At 39.5% G+C, this 13,334-nt stretch overlaps 1 protein-coding gene across 1 annotated transcript in view; it reads right to left on the reverse strand.

Moving 5' to 3' along the window:
* SLC22A23 (solute carrier family 22 member 23) overlaps positions 1-13,334 on the reverse strand; it is a 131,309-nt gene that overhangs the window by 23,446 nt on the left and 94,529 nt on the right. Inside the window, exons 4-8 of the mRNA XM_018564355.1 lie at positions 11,455-11,623; positions 8,208-8,335; positions 6,566-6,668; positions 3,441-3,679; positions 764-796 (exon numbers count right to left, since the gene is read on the reverse strand). Of these exons, the coding sequence (XP_018419857.1) occupies positions 764-796; positions 3,441-3,679; positions 6,566-6,668; positions 8,208-8,335; positions 11,455-11,623 (672 nt within the window). The remainder of the gene's footprint in view (positions 1-763; positions 797-3,440; positions 3,680-6,565; positions 6,669-8,207; positions 8,336-11,454; positions 11,624-13,334) is intronic.

Consider the following 13,334-nt stretch of genomic DNA (forward strand, 5'->3'; position numbering starts at 1 on the left):
GCCTCAAGCTCCACTCAACTCATCTTTTGGGAGGAGCGGATGCACTTTAGCATCTTCACCTTGAGTGTCACAGGACCTAGCTCCTGCACTGCCAGTAACAGGTGAGTAAGCGAGCTTGCAGAACAATGAGTTAGTCTGGTGCTAGGATTTAGTTTAGGGGTGATGTTAGATAACAGCTGGACACACATATCATAATCTGAGTGTACAAACTTTGCACACGCTCCTTTAGATTTACCAACAACTATTAGTATTAGGTTCTAACAAAATAATCTGTTCAATATATCCAGTAAAGTAGTAACACTGCATAGTTGATGGTAAATGTTAAGTAAAATTGTACAATTAAACTGTAATATAAAACAGAAAATAAATATGCCCCCATGCAAAGAAGAATGTAACCCCCCTGAAGACTTTTCGGAATTCTGCACTTCTGGGCAGGTCCAATTCCTGGTGCCCCACAGTGACTAGTGGCTTCTCCTGCCAACCCCTGCAGGATATAGTAGAGACGCAGAGGATGGCAGGAGGAACCACTGAGCAAAGCAGCAGACTTGAAATATTGGTACCTCCAGAAGTGTTGAATTCTTCAAGTGTCGCTTTCGCTGCAGCACAGCAGTGTTCAGAGGCTGGAGAAGTGACTATTCTATCCTTTGCAGGGGCACATTTATTGGCCATTTTAATTTAATGACAAGGTCACTTCTACTTCTAAATATTACATTGTCAGAAATATTCTGTTCACCAAGGAAGAATTTCAGAATCAATGTCATACCTGTGTCAGGACGAAGAGTATATTTTCCAATCACTTTTCACCAAAGGAAGGTGTGGAAGAAGGCAAAAAGAAAAAAAGAAAAAAGTAAATAAAAAGAAAAATCAGTAAATCTAATCAAATTGTGCAATCACCTTAAACAACTTAACACTTTGCATATAAATTTAATTACATTCAGATTAAATTTCTTTGACAGAAGTGACTCCCTTAATGAACCCTGAAGCCAAAGATAGAATGTAATTGCAATGGAAATGCACACGAAGAAATGGAGATGATTCTCTAGCTGCACACTGTCATGAGTCATATGTGCAGGTTTATTTGCAAGAAATGAGTAGGCTTTTTATTATTGAAGAAGACCATCACTACTACAGGGATTTATACTCCTCCATCTGTGAGAAACTCACATCTGAGAACATTTCTCTTTTAATGATGCGGGGAGATTTTGAATATCACCATTTTTGTGCTATTCAATAATCGATCTTCACAAAAGTAGCAAGGGTTAAACTTTATAAGATTTAAGTTTGGCCTGTAGATGGAACATTGACCGTTTCAAAGTCAGATAGCATTATTGGTATTAATAACTGTGCTTGTAGACGTGAAGGACTAGAAGTGGAGGACATCGCAGTCCAATCTCTGTGCTTGTTCTCACCAACCGATCTGCCATTTATAAATAAAATACATTGCTTTTAATTGAACCTGTTCCCACCAATGCACGAATGTACAGGCTGCATTTTTGATACACTGGCCTCTGTTTTTTTCATCAAATTATATTGATTGGGGTCTTGTAATTAAGGATGAGCAAATCTGCCCAGGTTCAATTTGCCAAGGGTTCAATGATTCCTGTTTAAAATTCAGTGAGCCCAAATTTAACTGCAAATCCAATAAAGTCTATGGGAGGTGAATCCTGTTATTAAATTCTGGTCATGTTTAGGGCTAATAGGCAAACTAAAGTCAGAAAAGGGAAGCTAGGCAGTGCCATGAGGGCAAGTAACAATACAAAATGGGCGGACTAGGTAGTCCCATGTAGCTTCGAGGACAACCTTGAAAATACACAAATAACACACTTGGGGGTGCCTTAAAGCTGTACGTGGTGTAAGCGAACAGTACAATTTTCATGGCCAGTCTTTCGTGACAGTTCACTTTGGCAGGGCATATTTGGCTGCAGAAATGATTTTTTTTTTACACTTAACTTGGTTTAGATACAGAAGCAGCACCACAACCTGGTTCATTTCAGTTTTTAAAAAAAAGAAGCCTTTTCTCTGGTAGATTTAGTAGCGACACATGCTTTTTCATCAAACAGTACCTTGCAGGAAAAGTCATTTAACCTAAAGTAAAGGCCCTATCAAGATAAAATATAAACATACTGCTAAAATAAATGAAAACCCCAAAATACTACTCCCTGAAGCAAAAGTTCTTTTTATTTTAAACCTTGGAGAAAAAAAGATTGCTATTACTGAGACAGCAGCTAAATGTAACAGGCTACCTCAACCACAAATTTAAATTAAAAACAAAAAAGCCCCCAACAATGAGAACCTACAAAAAGGCAGCAAAAGGGTTGATTGTCTAAACAGGTAGCAGTCAGAATTAAAGTACATTTTCCTGTGTTTTCCCCACAGTAGCATCCCATACACTGACACTTTGGATGTCCTGTGCCTTCCCTTTTAAAGTAAGGGACCTGCCTGGCTTATCTGCATATACAATTACTGGACCACAAATCTGGAACCTGAATAATTGCCTGGAAACTGATACATAATCATAAGGAATTATTAGTTGTGTCATGCAAATACACTGCCTGTCCAAAAAAGAAGTCATAGACTCTAATATTTCGTTTGACCGCATTTAGCTTTGATTATGGCACACATTCGCCATGGCATCATTTCGATAAGCTTATGCTTTCCATCCAGAGTTGCATTCATTTTTCACAAAGATCTTGTGGTGATGATGGAAAAATCGGGAGAGTCTCTAGAGCATCCCAAAGATTCTCAATGGAATTAAGGTCTGGACTCTGTGGAGGCCAATCCATCTGTTGAAAAATGATGTCTCATACTCCCTGAACAACTCTCTCACAATTTGAGCCTGATGAATCCTGACATTGTCATCTTGGAATATACCCGTGCTATCAGGGAAGAAAAAATCCATTGCTGGAAAAACCTGGTCATTCAGTATATTCAGGTAGGCAGCTGACCTCATTTTTCGGGCACATAACGTTGCTGAACCTAGACCTGACCAACAGAAGTCACCCCTATAGCTCTTACCAATTTGCTTAGCTAAATCCAGGTGGTGATATTTCTATGGCCAGGCAGTATAGTTGATAAAGGATATACTGTATGTCATTTGTTGTGATATGACATACAGTATATGTAGATGTAGATGTAGAACCCCTTTAGACAGCTAGAGTCTGTTTATATGGATCAGCAATGAGATCCAGAATTTCCGATCCCCAAACACATCACTATGTGGTTTTCAACATTAACATAAGCTTCAGAACCACTCAGAATTGAAGAGCCCTGCTACACATACTCTGTGAACATGAATTCCTAACAATCTGCAGTAAACACCTATCTACAATAAAAGATATTATAAAACAATTAGTATGGAGTTTCTATTACACAATTGTAATTGTTTGTTATAATGACAAGGATTTGTTACGTACTCAATTCACAGCTAATATGTTACTTACAGTTCAGAAGTCCTAGTTGAAGAAGAGATGCAAGAGCAGTTAAAATCATGAATAGAAGCAATCCTCCTCTGCGCCCTAAAAATCCAACAACGGGGCACATTGCCAGGCATGATGCCAGTGTAATCCCTGCCATAGCAAAATAGTTGGCGTAGAAGTTGTGCATGATGCTTGTGCCCATATTGACTTCAGGGTCCATGAGACTTTTGGCAAAACAGTGGTGTATCCCATATCCAGTCAGCCTGTACATGCCAGAAAATATAATTCAAAGACTTAATGTAGGTAGCGATCAAAAAATGGGGCAGCAAAAGTATTACTATATAATATTTTGTATCTACATATAGAAAAACAATTTTTGAAATATCTGAGAAAACTGTTGCTCACATGGCATTTGGTTTCATAGTAAGAATAACAGAAGTAAAATAATGAGACTTTTAATGGCTTTGTGACAAACAATGAAAGCCATTGCATCCCATGGATCCCATAAACTTAGGCTTGTTTTTTTTTTCCACCAAGTAGATTTTTATTGAAAAGTGTATGGCAATACAAAAGCGTAAGATATGGACTAAAATAAGACTCCGAATAAAAGGAGTCTGCATATTACTTGTAAAATTATCCAGTGCTATAAGAACATAACAAAATGGCAAAGCATTTTAGGCTCATGTCACTGACCTAAGCTATTTCATAACAAAAGTGTGTAAATTGATATTGCAAACCAAATTCTGGAATACTTGACTTATGTGTAACAACTTACACTTGCAATAACGTGTACTCAGGTGGTTGACATGAGTGGCTTGTGAGACGGATCAGAATCAGGAAATGAAGGGTGCGAGACTGTGATGGGCATGTGGGTGCGGAAAGGGCTTCAGATTGTTAAAGGTAGTATGGTGGCAATGTGGAGAATAGGTCGTCAGTACCTGAATGTGTTATAATTGTGAGGTACCAGGGCCTAGGTGTGCTGAGGTCAAAGTACATTGAGTCTACCCAAAGAGCCAGTAGATTGATCTTGGAGGTATCATTTGGAATGTTTAAATAGAGACATAACATCCTTGAGTTGATTCAGTGTGCATTCAGATGTCAGGAAGTGTGTCCAAGTATGGAAGAACTTATCTGTGCAGTCTAAATTATGCTTAGTATCTAGTTTATGGAGTAACATAAGCTGATGTTGGGTGACCTTTATCTCCAGCAACGTAGGAGTGTGGTGGGAGAGCCCATGTATGAGTATATTCTTTGTGACAGCCAAAATACAGTAGTGTTCCCATTGTGATAGCGGTGTTTGCGAAGTCTGTGGCAATTCAGAGGGGGAATGAAAGAGGCATAGGGCCGGGGAGCAATCTCTAGGAATCCCTGATAGTGTCGACATATATTGTAGCGAAAGATGCCAGAGTGTTTGGATATGTGGGCATTGCCACAAGAGGTGTATTAAATTAGGGTGTGTGAGATGACATTTGGGACATTCAGAGATCCAGTCGTCCGTGCCAGAGGAAGGACGAAAATTCAGAGCGTAGTAGGCTCTATGCATAATTTTAAAATGCGTTTCTCGACATTGATCGTTAGAGATGGAAGCCATCAAGTAGGAGCTGGTGGGTGTCTGCCGGCGTGAGTTGTAACAAAGGCGCCCATTTGATAGCATATGTAGGTATAGATGATTCTGAGTCGCGATAGGTAAGGCTAAGGCATTGGTATAGCGAAGACAAAGACAGTTTTGTGGGTGGGGAGGCTAGGAGACGAAGGAAAGGTACATCAGTCCCATCTGAGTTTGAGAGGGCAAGTGGGTGGTTATAAAATGTTTGATATGGGCGTATTGGAGAAAGTGTTTAGGCAATAGACGGTGTTTGAAAGTTCCGCAAAGTTCATGCAGAGCCCTCAGGAATTGATCAAATTGCCTAGGGTCTGTATGCCTTCGGAGTGCCAGTGTCTGAAGGTTTGAGACGTAAGTCCTATGGGAAATGCAGGAGCCGAAACCAGAGGCATGAGTGGGGATATTGTGCCCTTAAGACCATAGATTTTCCTAACTTCTCTCCATGTTATAATGGTGTCCCGCAGCAGGGTGTTTTGTTTAATATGGCACAACTTAGGCTTGTTATGTAGCAACTCATTAACCAACAACGCATCTAGCCAACGAAGAGGACATATGTACTGTAGTACTATAGTGTTTTACTACTTAAAGGGCTCATTCAGTCCAGCAGGGTAGGGTGCATTTCCGAACACAGTCCCAATGCAATACAACATGTGTTAGTGTGCACTGAAAACAAAAAGGGACATTTCACATTTTCCTGCAGTGCGTTTCTTACCCACTACAACGGGTCACAAATGAAGTGTATGTTAATAGTGAAGGAAAAATATCCAAAACACATTGCAACATGTGTTAAAATGTATTGCAGAGCAGCACAGAACAGCGCAAGCTAAAAATGCCAGCGCATGAGGGTTATGCATTCTAACACATGTGCTATGGTGTGAACGGGGCCTAAGTGAGCTTGTGCTTTGCCAATCAGGGTTCAGTGTAATTTAGGTCTTCATAACAGCATACACTTACCTTGATTTTGCTTCTTCACCACTCTTTCAGGGAAAGCAAAACCCTGTGTAAGCTACGAATTACTGGAGTCTTAGATTACAAAGGGTTATAGACTCCCGTGTAAAAGTACTGATTGGCCCAGTGCTGTCACATGGAGTAACATGCTCTTCCTTACTCAGAGAAACCGAGCATTTTCTATGGCCTACTGCACTAAACACAGTGGTGGAAGAGTGAAGGAAAGTTAAGTATATGTTTGGGGGGAATGGTGTATGGCTCGTGATCAAAAATATGAAAACAAAATGACAGAAGCTCCAAAACTAAACCCTCTTTAGCTGAACTGTACACTTGGGAGAAGAGAATAAGGCATCAAGTATACAACATTTTACCTAATACGGACGGGCCTATAGGTTTGTGAGAACTCCTTAAGATTATATAACTCCCTCTTTATTACTGGGTTATCCCAAAAGAGGGATATTTACAGATGAGCAGCATATTTGAAAACTGGAATAAGACATGCAAGATTGGGAACATTTCTCACTAGAACCATGCAGAAGACAGATAGCTATCCACCTAGCAGAATGACATCATCAGCCAATGCCTTTGATATACTTACGAATTCACACAGAGAACAAGAATATTCTTCCACAAGTTCCTCGTTCCCACCACTTTCACAATGCAAACTTTTTTTGGTCTTCTGATTAGCTCTCTCTCCAATTCTGCAATAGAGTAACACATCTATTAAGAGTTCACAGACATTTAACAATCATACGCATGCATTATATATGGTGAATACCATAACACCTAGCATTAGTACAATATACACTGTATGTCCAAAGGTTAGAGGACATCTGACCATCACACCTATATAATTTGTTTCATATCACATCAAAACCATGAGCATTGGCATGGAGCTGACATTCTCGAATTGAGGCTATTAACAGCCTCCATTCTTTTCGAAATTATTCCACCACATTTTGATATGTATCTGTGGAAATTTGTGTCCATTCAGCCAAAAAAGCATTTATGAGCACCTATGAATACTTTCAGGTATTGATGTTGGATAAGAAGACTTGCAATCAACATTCCAGTTTAGTTCCTCCACACCAACCTCATCAATCCATGTCTTCATGGACTTAGCTTTGTGCACAGTCATGCTGGAACAAAAAAGACCTTCCCCAAACTGACGGTACAATGTTGGAAGGTTAACACCTCATCTCAATAATTGGGAGTACTTTTCACATACTTTTAGCCATAAATTGTAAAAACAAATTCTGCTTGAAACCCGGTTGATTATTTTCAGTAAGAGTTCATAAATGTATTGTGCAGCCCACAACTAACGGTAAGATGTCTCACTTTGTGCGCTTTATAAATCAACCTGTTCCCTCAAGTAGTCTGCAGCTAAGGACAACACCCCTGGCAAGTCAATCAGAAGGAAACATGAGCACTGCTGATTGCAGAGCTATAGGGCAGACATAGCAGGAAGCGTGTTGGAACACTGAAGAGAGCCCACTGCCCTAATGCAGACAGCAGCAGTCCTTAACTGAAGACTACTGGTGGGGATGTTGATTAACTGGATTGTGGCTGATTTATAAAGCACACTGAACTAAGACAGTTTACGGTTAGAGGTTGGCTGCACAATAAATTTACTGTATCTTCTATTTCGGAAGACTTCTTTGTGGTTTAAATAAACAAGTGTACCGGCAACAGAAGGCTTTGGGGTCCATTTATAAAAGTTTCCATTCACAAGGCACTAGCACCCTTAGATGGTGCTGACGAGTATAGGAACTTTTATAAATTAACCCCTCTGGGTTTTGTCTTGGTATATTCAGCACAGTAGCGTGTACTGCTCCTATCTTCACTACAGAAATTAATAACCACTACAGTGACCCACAAAACATGTCAAACATGCAAAAGAAAAAGCAATCACAGCCCAACTGCCAGTGTACATATGTGCTTTTAAATGTGTATTTGCATGGTCCAACACACCAAACTGTACTCAGAGAAATATGCTGGCTGCCACTGATGACCTATTTTCTGAAAAGCAAGCTGCCTGGCTTCAGCATTTTGAGTCAATAATTTGGAACAAGCATGTAGTTGGTCAGAACTCCTGATCTCCATATTTGATTCAGGTAGGGGCTAATAAATTCCTGAAGCTGCTGGATTAGCATGACAACCAACCACATGCAGAATAAACAACAACAATAGGCCTATATACAGTTTACTACATTATGTTTACTATGGCACACAATGCCCACCTGGGATCACTCCTTTGATATCAATTTCTGTGTTCACTCTGTTCCTGTGAATCACCTGAAGAATTTGCTTCTTAGAAGTTTCAAATTGCATTGTAGCCATCAACCATCTCAGAGACTCTGGAAATATGCTTCAAAGATAAGTGAAGTGATTATTTAATGGCAGGAAAAGTAGAAGAATAAGGGCTCGTTCACACTATAATGCACATTATGAACCCTGCAGGTTAATGCAATGCACAGGTGAATATGATCTGTGTGTTGAGTTTCTCTGCACTGCAGAAGACGTGTATCTAAAACCTCTGTTTTTAAACTTAGCGGTTAGACAGGCTTTTTTTGCATGCTGGCTGGTGAGTGTGCTGGGAAACTTTTTGCTGTTCTGTGTACTGTAAAACACATTTACTTGTACATTTTGATTGGCATTGCCTAACGTAATGTGCCTCAAGGCACAAATGTGTGCACTGCAGCCCATTGCATGATGGTGTTAAAGGGCCCTAAGAGAAGGCAGAAAAAATAATGTGCTACATTCAAAATGAATACAAAATAAAGTTCACAATGAATACAAAGTTTATCAATAGTTTGGTAATTCTGTCCATAAAAAGGACTAAATTGTGTGTGTTCCCCACCACTGCATGTACTATCTTCACTGCAGTACTGGAACACAGCCATGGTGGTGGTTTTCTGTCTAATGCTGGCTATACACGTCTAAAAATTTGGACGATTCCTACTGAAACAGCACAAATTCAAGCTGTAGTTTGGCAAATCAAAGCAGCCGGGTGGAAAATGGTCAGCCAAACAGTGACTGCATCTAATTATATCCAATATTCAGACAGTCGCAGGCTATCTAAAAACAATAAACGGTAGGGGTATTTCTCCGTCCACGCTGTTTAGCGTATAGAAATCTATACGTGTACGGTCCGCCTTAACTTATGATCAGGCAAAGACAATCAGTGACTGCACCTGAACCTGGACTGTGCTTTGTGTTCGAGAGAAATTGTGTCCTGATGCTTTGGCGGTCATTGCCTGCCAACACCCAGAGGGAGCCTGGAGCTGCTACTAGACTTAGCTGAGTGATTTTGTCAAAATTAATTTCTGATTCTGCCATCAGAGACATTTCAAAGACGCAAAAAACCTCTCAATTTGCTCCAGGAGTAGCTTGGGTGATATTTGCCTTAATGTGCACCTGTGCCCAGACTTCAGACATTAACCAGTTGTGGACACTAGGCAAACTACACACGTATACAAATTCATTGAAGTACACGGGGCATGTGCCACCTGCCAGCCGTTCCCAACTGTCCAAATGATAGCCAGTAAATACAGAAGCTGCTGCAAAGAAATGGAACTTCTGACACAGTTTTTATAAACACTGTTCAGACACAAGATAGAGAGATACAACATTGTTACTTTTGTATCTCCTCTGATTCATTAATCTGCAGAACAAAGCTTTGATCTGCACATGATGTCAGTTAAAGCAGTCTGTCAAGTTTTTTTAGGTAAATGTGTTCCTATTTAGCCCCTTATTATCCCTTAGTTTACAATAATCAGCCCTAATGAACTAATTCTTCCCCTTTTCCCCTAATATTTTCCTACTGATATTTTTTTATTCTATTTTGCTAATTATTAATATTTAAACTTTTTTCATTTTTCTTTCTTTCATTTGTTCATTTTTTTAGTGGCACAACAAATTGAAAGCTTTATTTTCATTTGTAAATAACGTTTCAATGCTTTGTTTCAGAATCATGTTAGTGTTATTTTAAATGGCACAAAATTTTACTTTTTATTTACAGTAACACTCATTTTTTTGTATTTTGTTATGCTACGGATTGCATAAAAATTAAAAAAATTTTTACAAGGCAATATCACCAAAATAAGTCCTAAAAAAAAAATGTGTATTAGTTTGTTACCTTAATAATGACGTAGTTATTACCGAATTAAAGGGCCCATAGAAGAAATGTCAAAATTGCTATGGTCCATTGGGGCTTCAAAACAAGCCATCTCTGACTCTGCTATGTGCTTTTAATGTTTTCAGAGATAACAAATAAAATTCTGAATTAAATTGCACTCGCAAGTGTTTGATGTTTACGCAGTAAAAGCAAATGTCATACAGAACATCCAATGCATTTGTTGGAACCTAAAGATTAATGTAGAGGATAGTTTTCTCTGATTTCTGAATTTAAGATCAGCCATAGCACCACCACCATCAGTCATTCATAGTGCTTCTCTCCATTTACAGTACCGCCCTATCTGACACAGTGTCCCACCTAGCCATCAGCCCCCTCCTAGAGCAGCTGTCCTGTCCCACCGTCAATTACAGCAGCATGTGTGCCAATCCATTACAGATGCCCCTCTATTACAGCTGCCTCTCTAGTCACAGATCCCTCTATTATCCCCTTTCATCAGCAACAAATCCAATGTACCCCTCCAGCCAACAGACAGTGTATCCACTTCTCTTTCTTACATTCCACCAATCCACCTGAAGCATGCTGCAACACTCCCCTTCACCAGTAGCTTAATCTATTGTTGATTAAAAAGAAGGCGGAGTCGTCTTCCCTCCTATTGGGAGGCACAGTCCACCACTTCTGATTGGCTAAAATGCTGCTGTTCCGGTAAGGCCAGCATTGAGATGCAGCCAATACATTAGCTATTGTACCCCCATTTGTCCCTGCATTAACCGAGTTTTCGTTCTGTTTATATTGTTAGTTTCACTAGTTTTCTTGTGTTCTCACTAGTTTTTTTATTGGTTGTTGTATTCTTGTTTTATGTTACGTGTGTGTTGTGTTCCTAATAAATTGTATTGCTTCATTTAAGAGCCGAGTCCAGTTTTCGCTGTGTAGTTCCACATATCTGGTCTTGCTAGCACTGCAGGGTACTGTCACTTGGTGTCCAAATACTGAATTTCCCCTTTTCCCCTTGATTTCAATGTATTTAGCCAAAACGAGTGACATTTTACTGAAATCTCCCAATTTTCTTTCAAACTTTGGGAAAGTTGAAACTAAGTTTTGCTCTTTCCTACTACTGATTGTTAACTATTACACAGGGTATATTTTTTTTAGAAATTGAGTCAACTGACAAGCAGTAGGAAAATATATTTTATAGTCTATAATCTAGAATTCAATGATTTGAGGGTGATACCATGTTTCTAGATTTGACAGCGGGAAACTATACATATACAATAAACCCTGCAAATAAAAAAAATTAATATGATTTTTTATAGTTTTTGATATTCATTGATGAAAAGAAAGGGATAACTTACTACCAGTAGGAAAGCATCAAGATAAAAGGGCAGATGATGACAGCCTGGAGGATCTGCCAGTCTCTGCAGAGAGCTGCCAAACCTGGCAAAAGAAACTGCCCAGCCATTCCAATGAAACTGGCCACCATTGTGATCATGAATCTGTGACCAGGAGGGCACAACTCTATTCCTGGAAAAGAGATAAAGACAGACATTAAATTCAACAACGCTGTGCCAATGCTTTATCAAATTGTTATGTCACACAGAGCATAAAAAGGAAATGGGATCATCGTCTTTTTCAGCTTTTAATTTCCTAGCAGAAAAACAAGCTAACCAATCAATTTCGATGGGTTATGTTTAATGCTGTAAGGCTTTAGCATAACAAAAACAATTTCTGTATACGTTTCTGCTAAATACACTGGAGATTTTAGAATACTTTTAGTTATGTCATAGTTGTTTAACATAGAACATAAAAACTGTGTTTATTAACATATTATATATCTGGCACTAACAAAACACATAACAGATACCAAGTACACATTAGGGGGCTGATGGAGAGAGAAGGAAATGAATGAGATTCCAGCAGTCAGTCTCCCTCTTTTCTAGTAAAAGGTGAATCATAAAAGTTATTGAAAAGAAAAAAAAAGGAAATAATATGCAGCATGATCAAGTCCATCTTGACCGCCTCCCGCCCCTTCTCCCAAGGTCAGTCAGGTCTATGGATAAAATATTTTTCTCTAAGCCTTTAGTAAATTATTAGTTGCAGTAAAATCGCTAGTCCCTTTAAAAAATCATTGATGGTTTCACCATAACTACCTTATGTGATAAGCATTTCACAAAGGAAAATCCCCATGTAAGAATCCCTTTCTAAATCGTTCTAATCCCTTTCTAAATAAAAAATGTTTTATTTCATTGTTGATCTATGCAGCGGCTCTCCCCTTGTTCTTAGTAAAGTCCTTGTGATAAAAAAAGTACCCAATTTGTCAAATATTTATGCTGACTGTGGATAGCTTAACAAATGAATACAGATTCACCTAAAACGGAGGTCTAAGAAGGTGGGGGTATATTTACTAGAAGCTGATAATCTAATGAGAGCCTGACTCAGTCTATAATGTGTCTAAGGTAATAGTACTATTGACATGCAGGAACTCTGTGGGTTCTGCCTTACCAACTGTTCAGTATCCACCACCCCTCTCTGCCAATCCCTTCACTGGGTGCAGGTCACCCAACAAATAAACTTTAATATACTAATATCATCATACAAAACCATCTACAACTCTTCCCCGAGATGCATCACCAACCTAGTCTCAAAATATCAACCATACCATCCTCTTTGCTTCTCTCAAGACCTCCTGCTACCTAGCTCCCTCATCACCTCCTCCCATGCTCATCTCCGCAACTTCTCCAGGGCCTCTCCCATCTTCTGGAACCCCCTACTCCAATATTTCTGGCTATCTTCTACTCTGTCCACTTTTAGGCACTCCCTAAAAAATTATATCTCTTCAGGGAAGCCTATCTCACCTCTACCTAACAACTGAAATGTTTCTCTATCAACTCATCCCCTCACAGCTATAACATTCTGTATACCTTTTAGATTGTATGTTCTCATGGGCGGAGCCCTCCTAACTCTCTTGCCTTGAATTGTTTTGTATCTGGACTGTTCCTTTATTTGTAAAGCTCTGTGCAGACTTTTGGCGGTATATATATCCCGTAGAATATTATTATTAATAGGGATGTCCCGATACCGATGCTAGCATCGGAATCGGGCCCGATACAGGGCATTTTGACAAGTACTTGTCAAAATGCCCCGATGCCTAGCGCCGAGCGGGGTCATCTGGCAGTCTCCGGGTCCTAATTTAGGTGGCCCGGAGACTGCCAGATGACCCCGCTCGGAGCGCCGC

This window comes from Nanorana parkeri, unplaced genomic scaffold, assembly GCF_000935625.1.
Source record: "Nanorana parkeri isolate BGI_ZX_2015 unplaced genomic scaffold, ASM93562v1 scaffold746, whole genome shotgun sequence".
NCBI lineage: Eukaryota > Metazoa > Chordata > Amphibia > Anura > Dicroglossidae > Nanorana > Nanorana parkeri.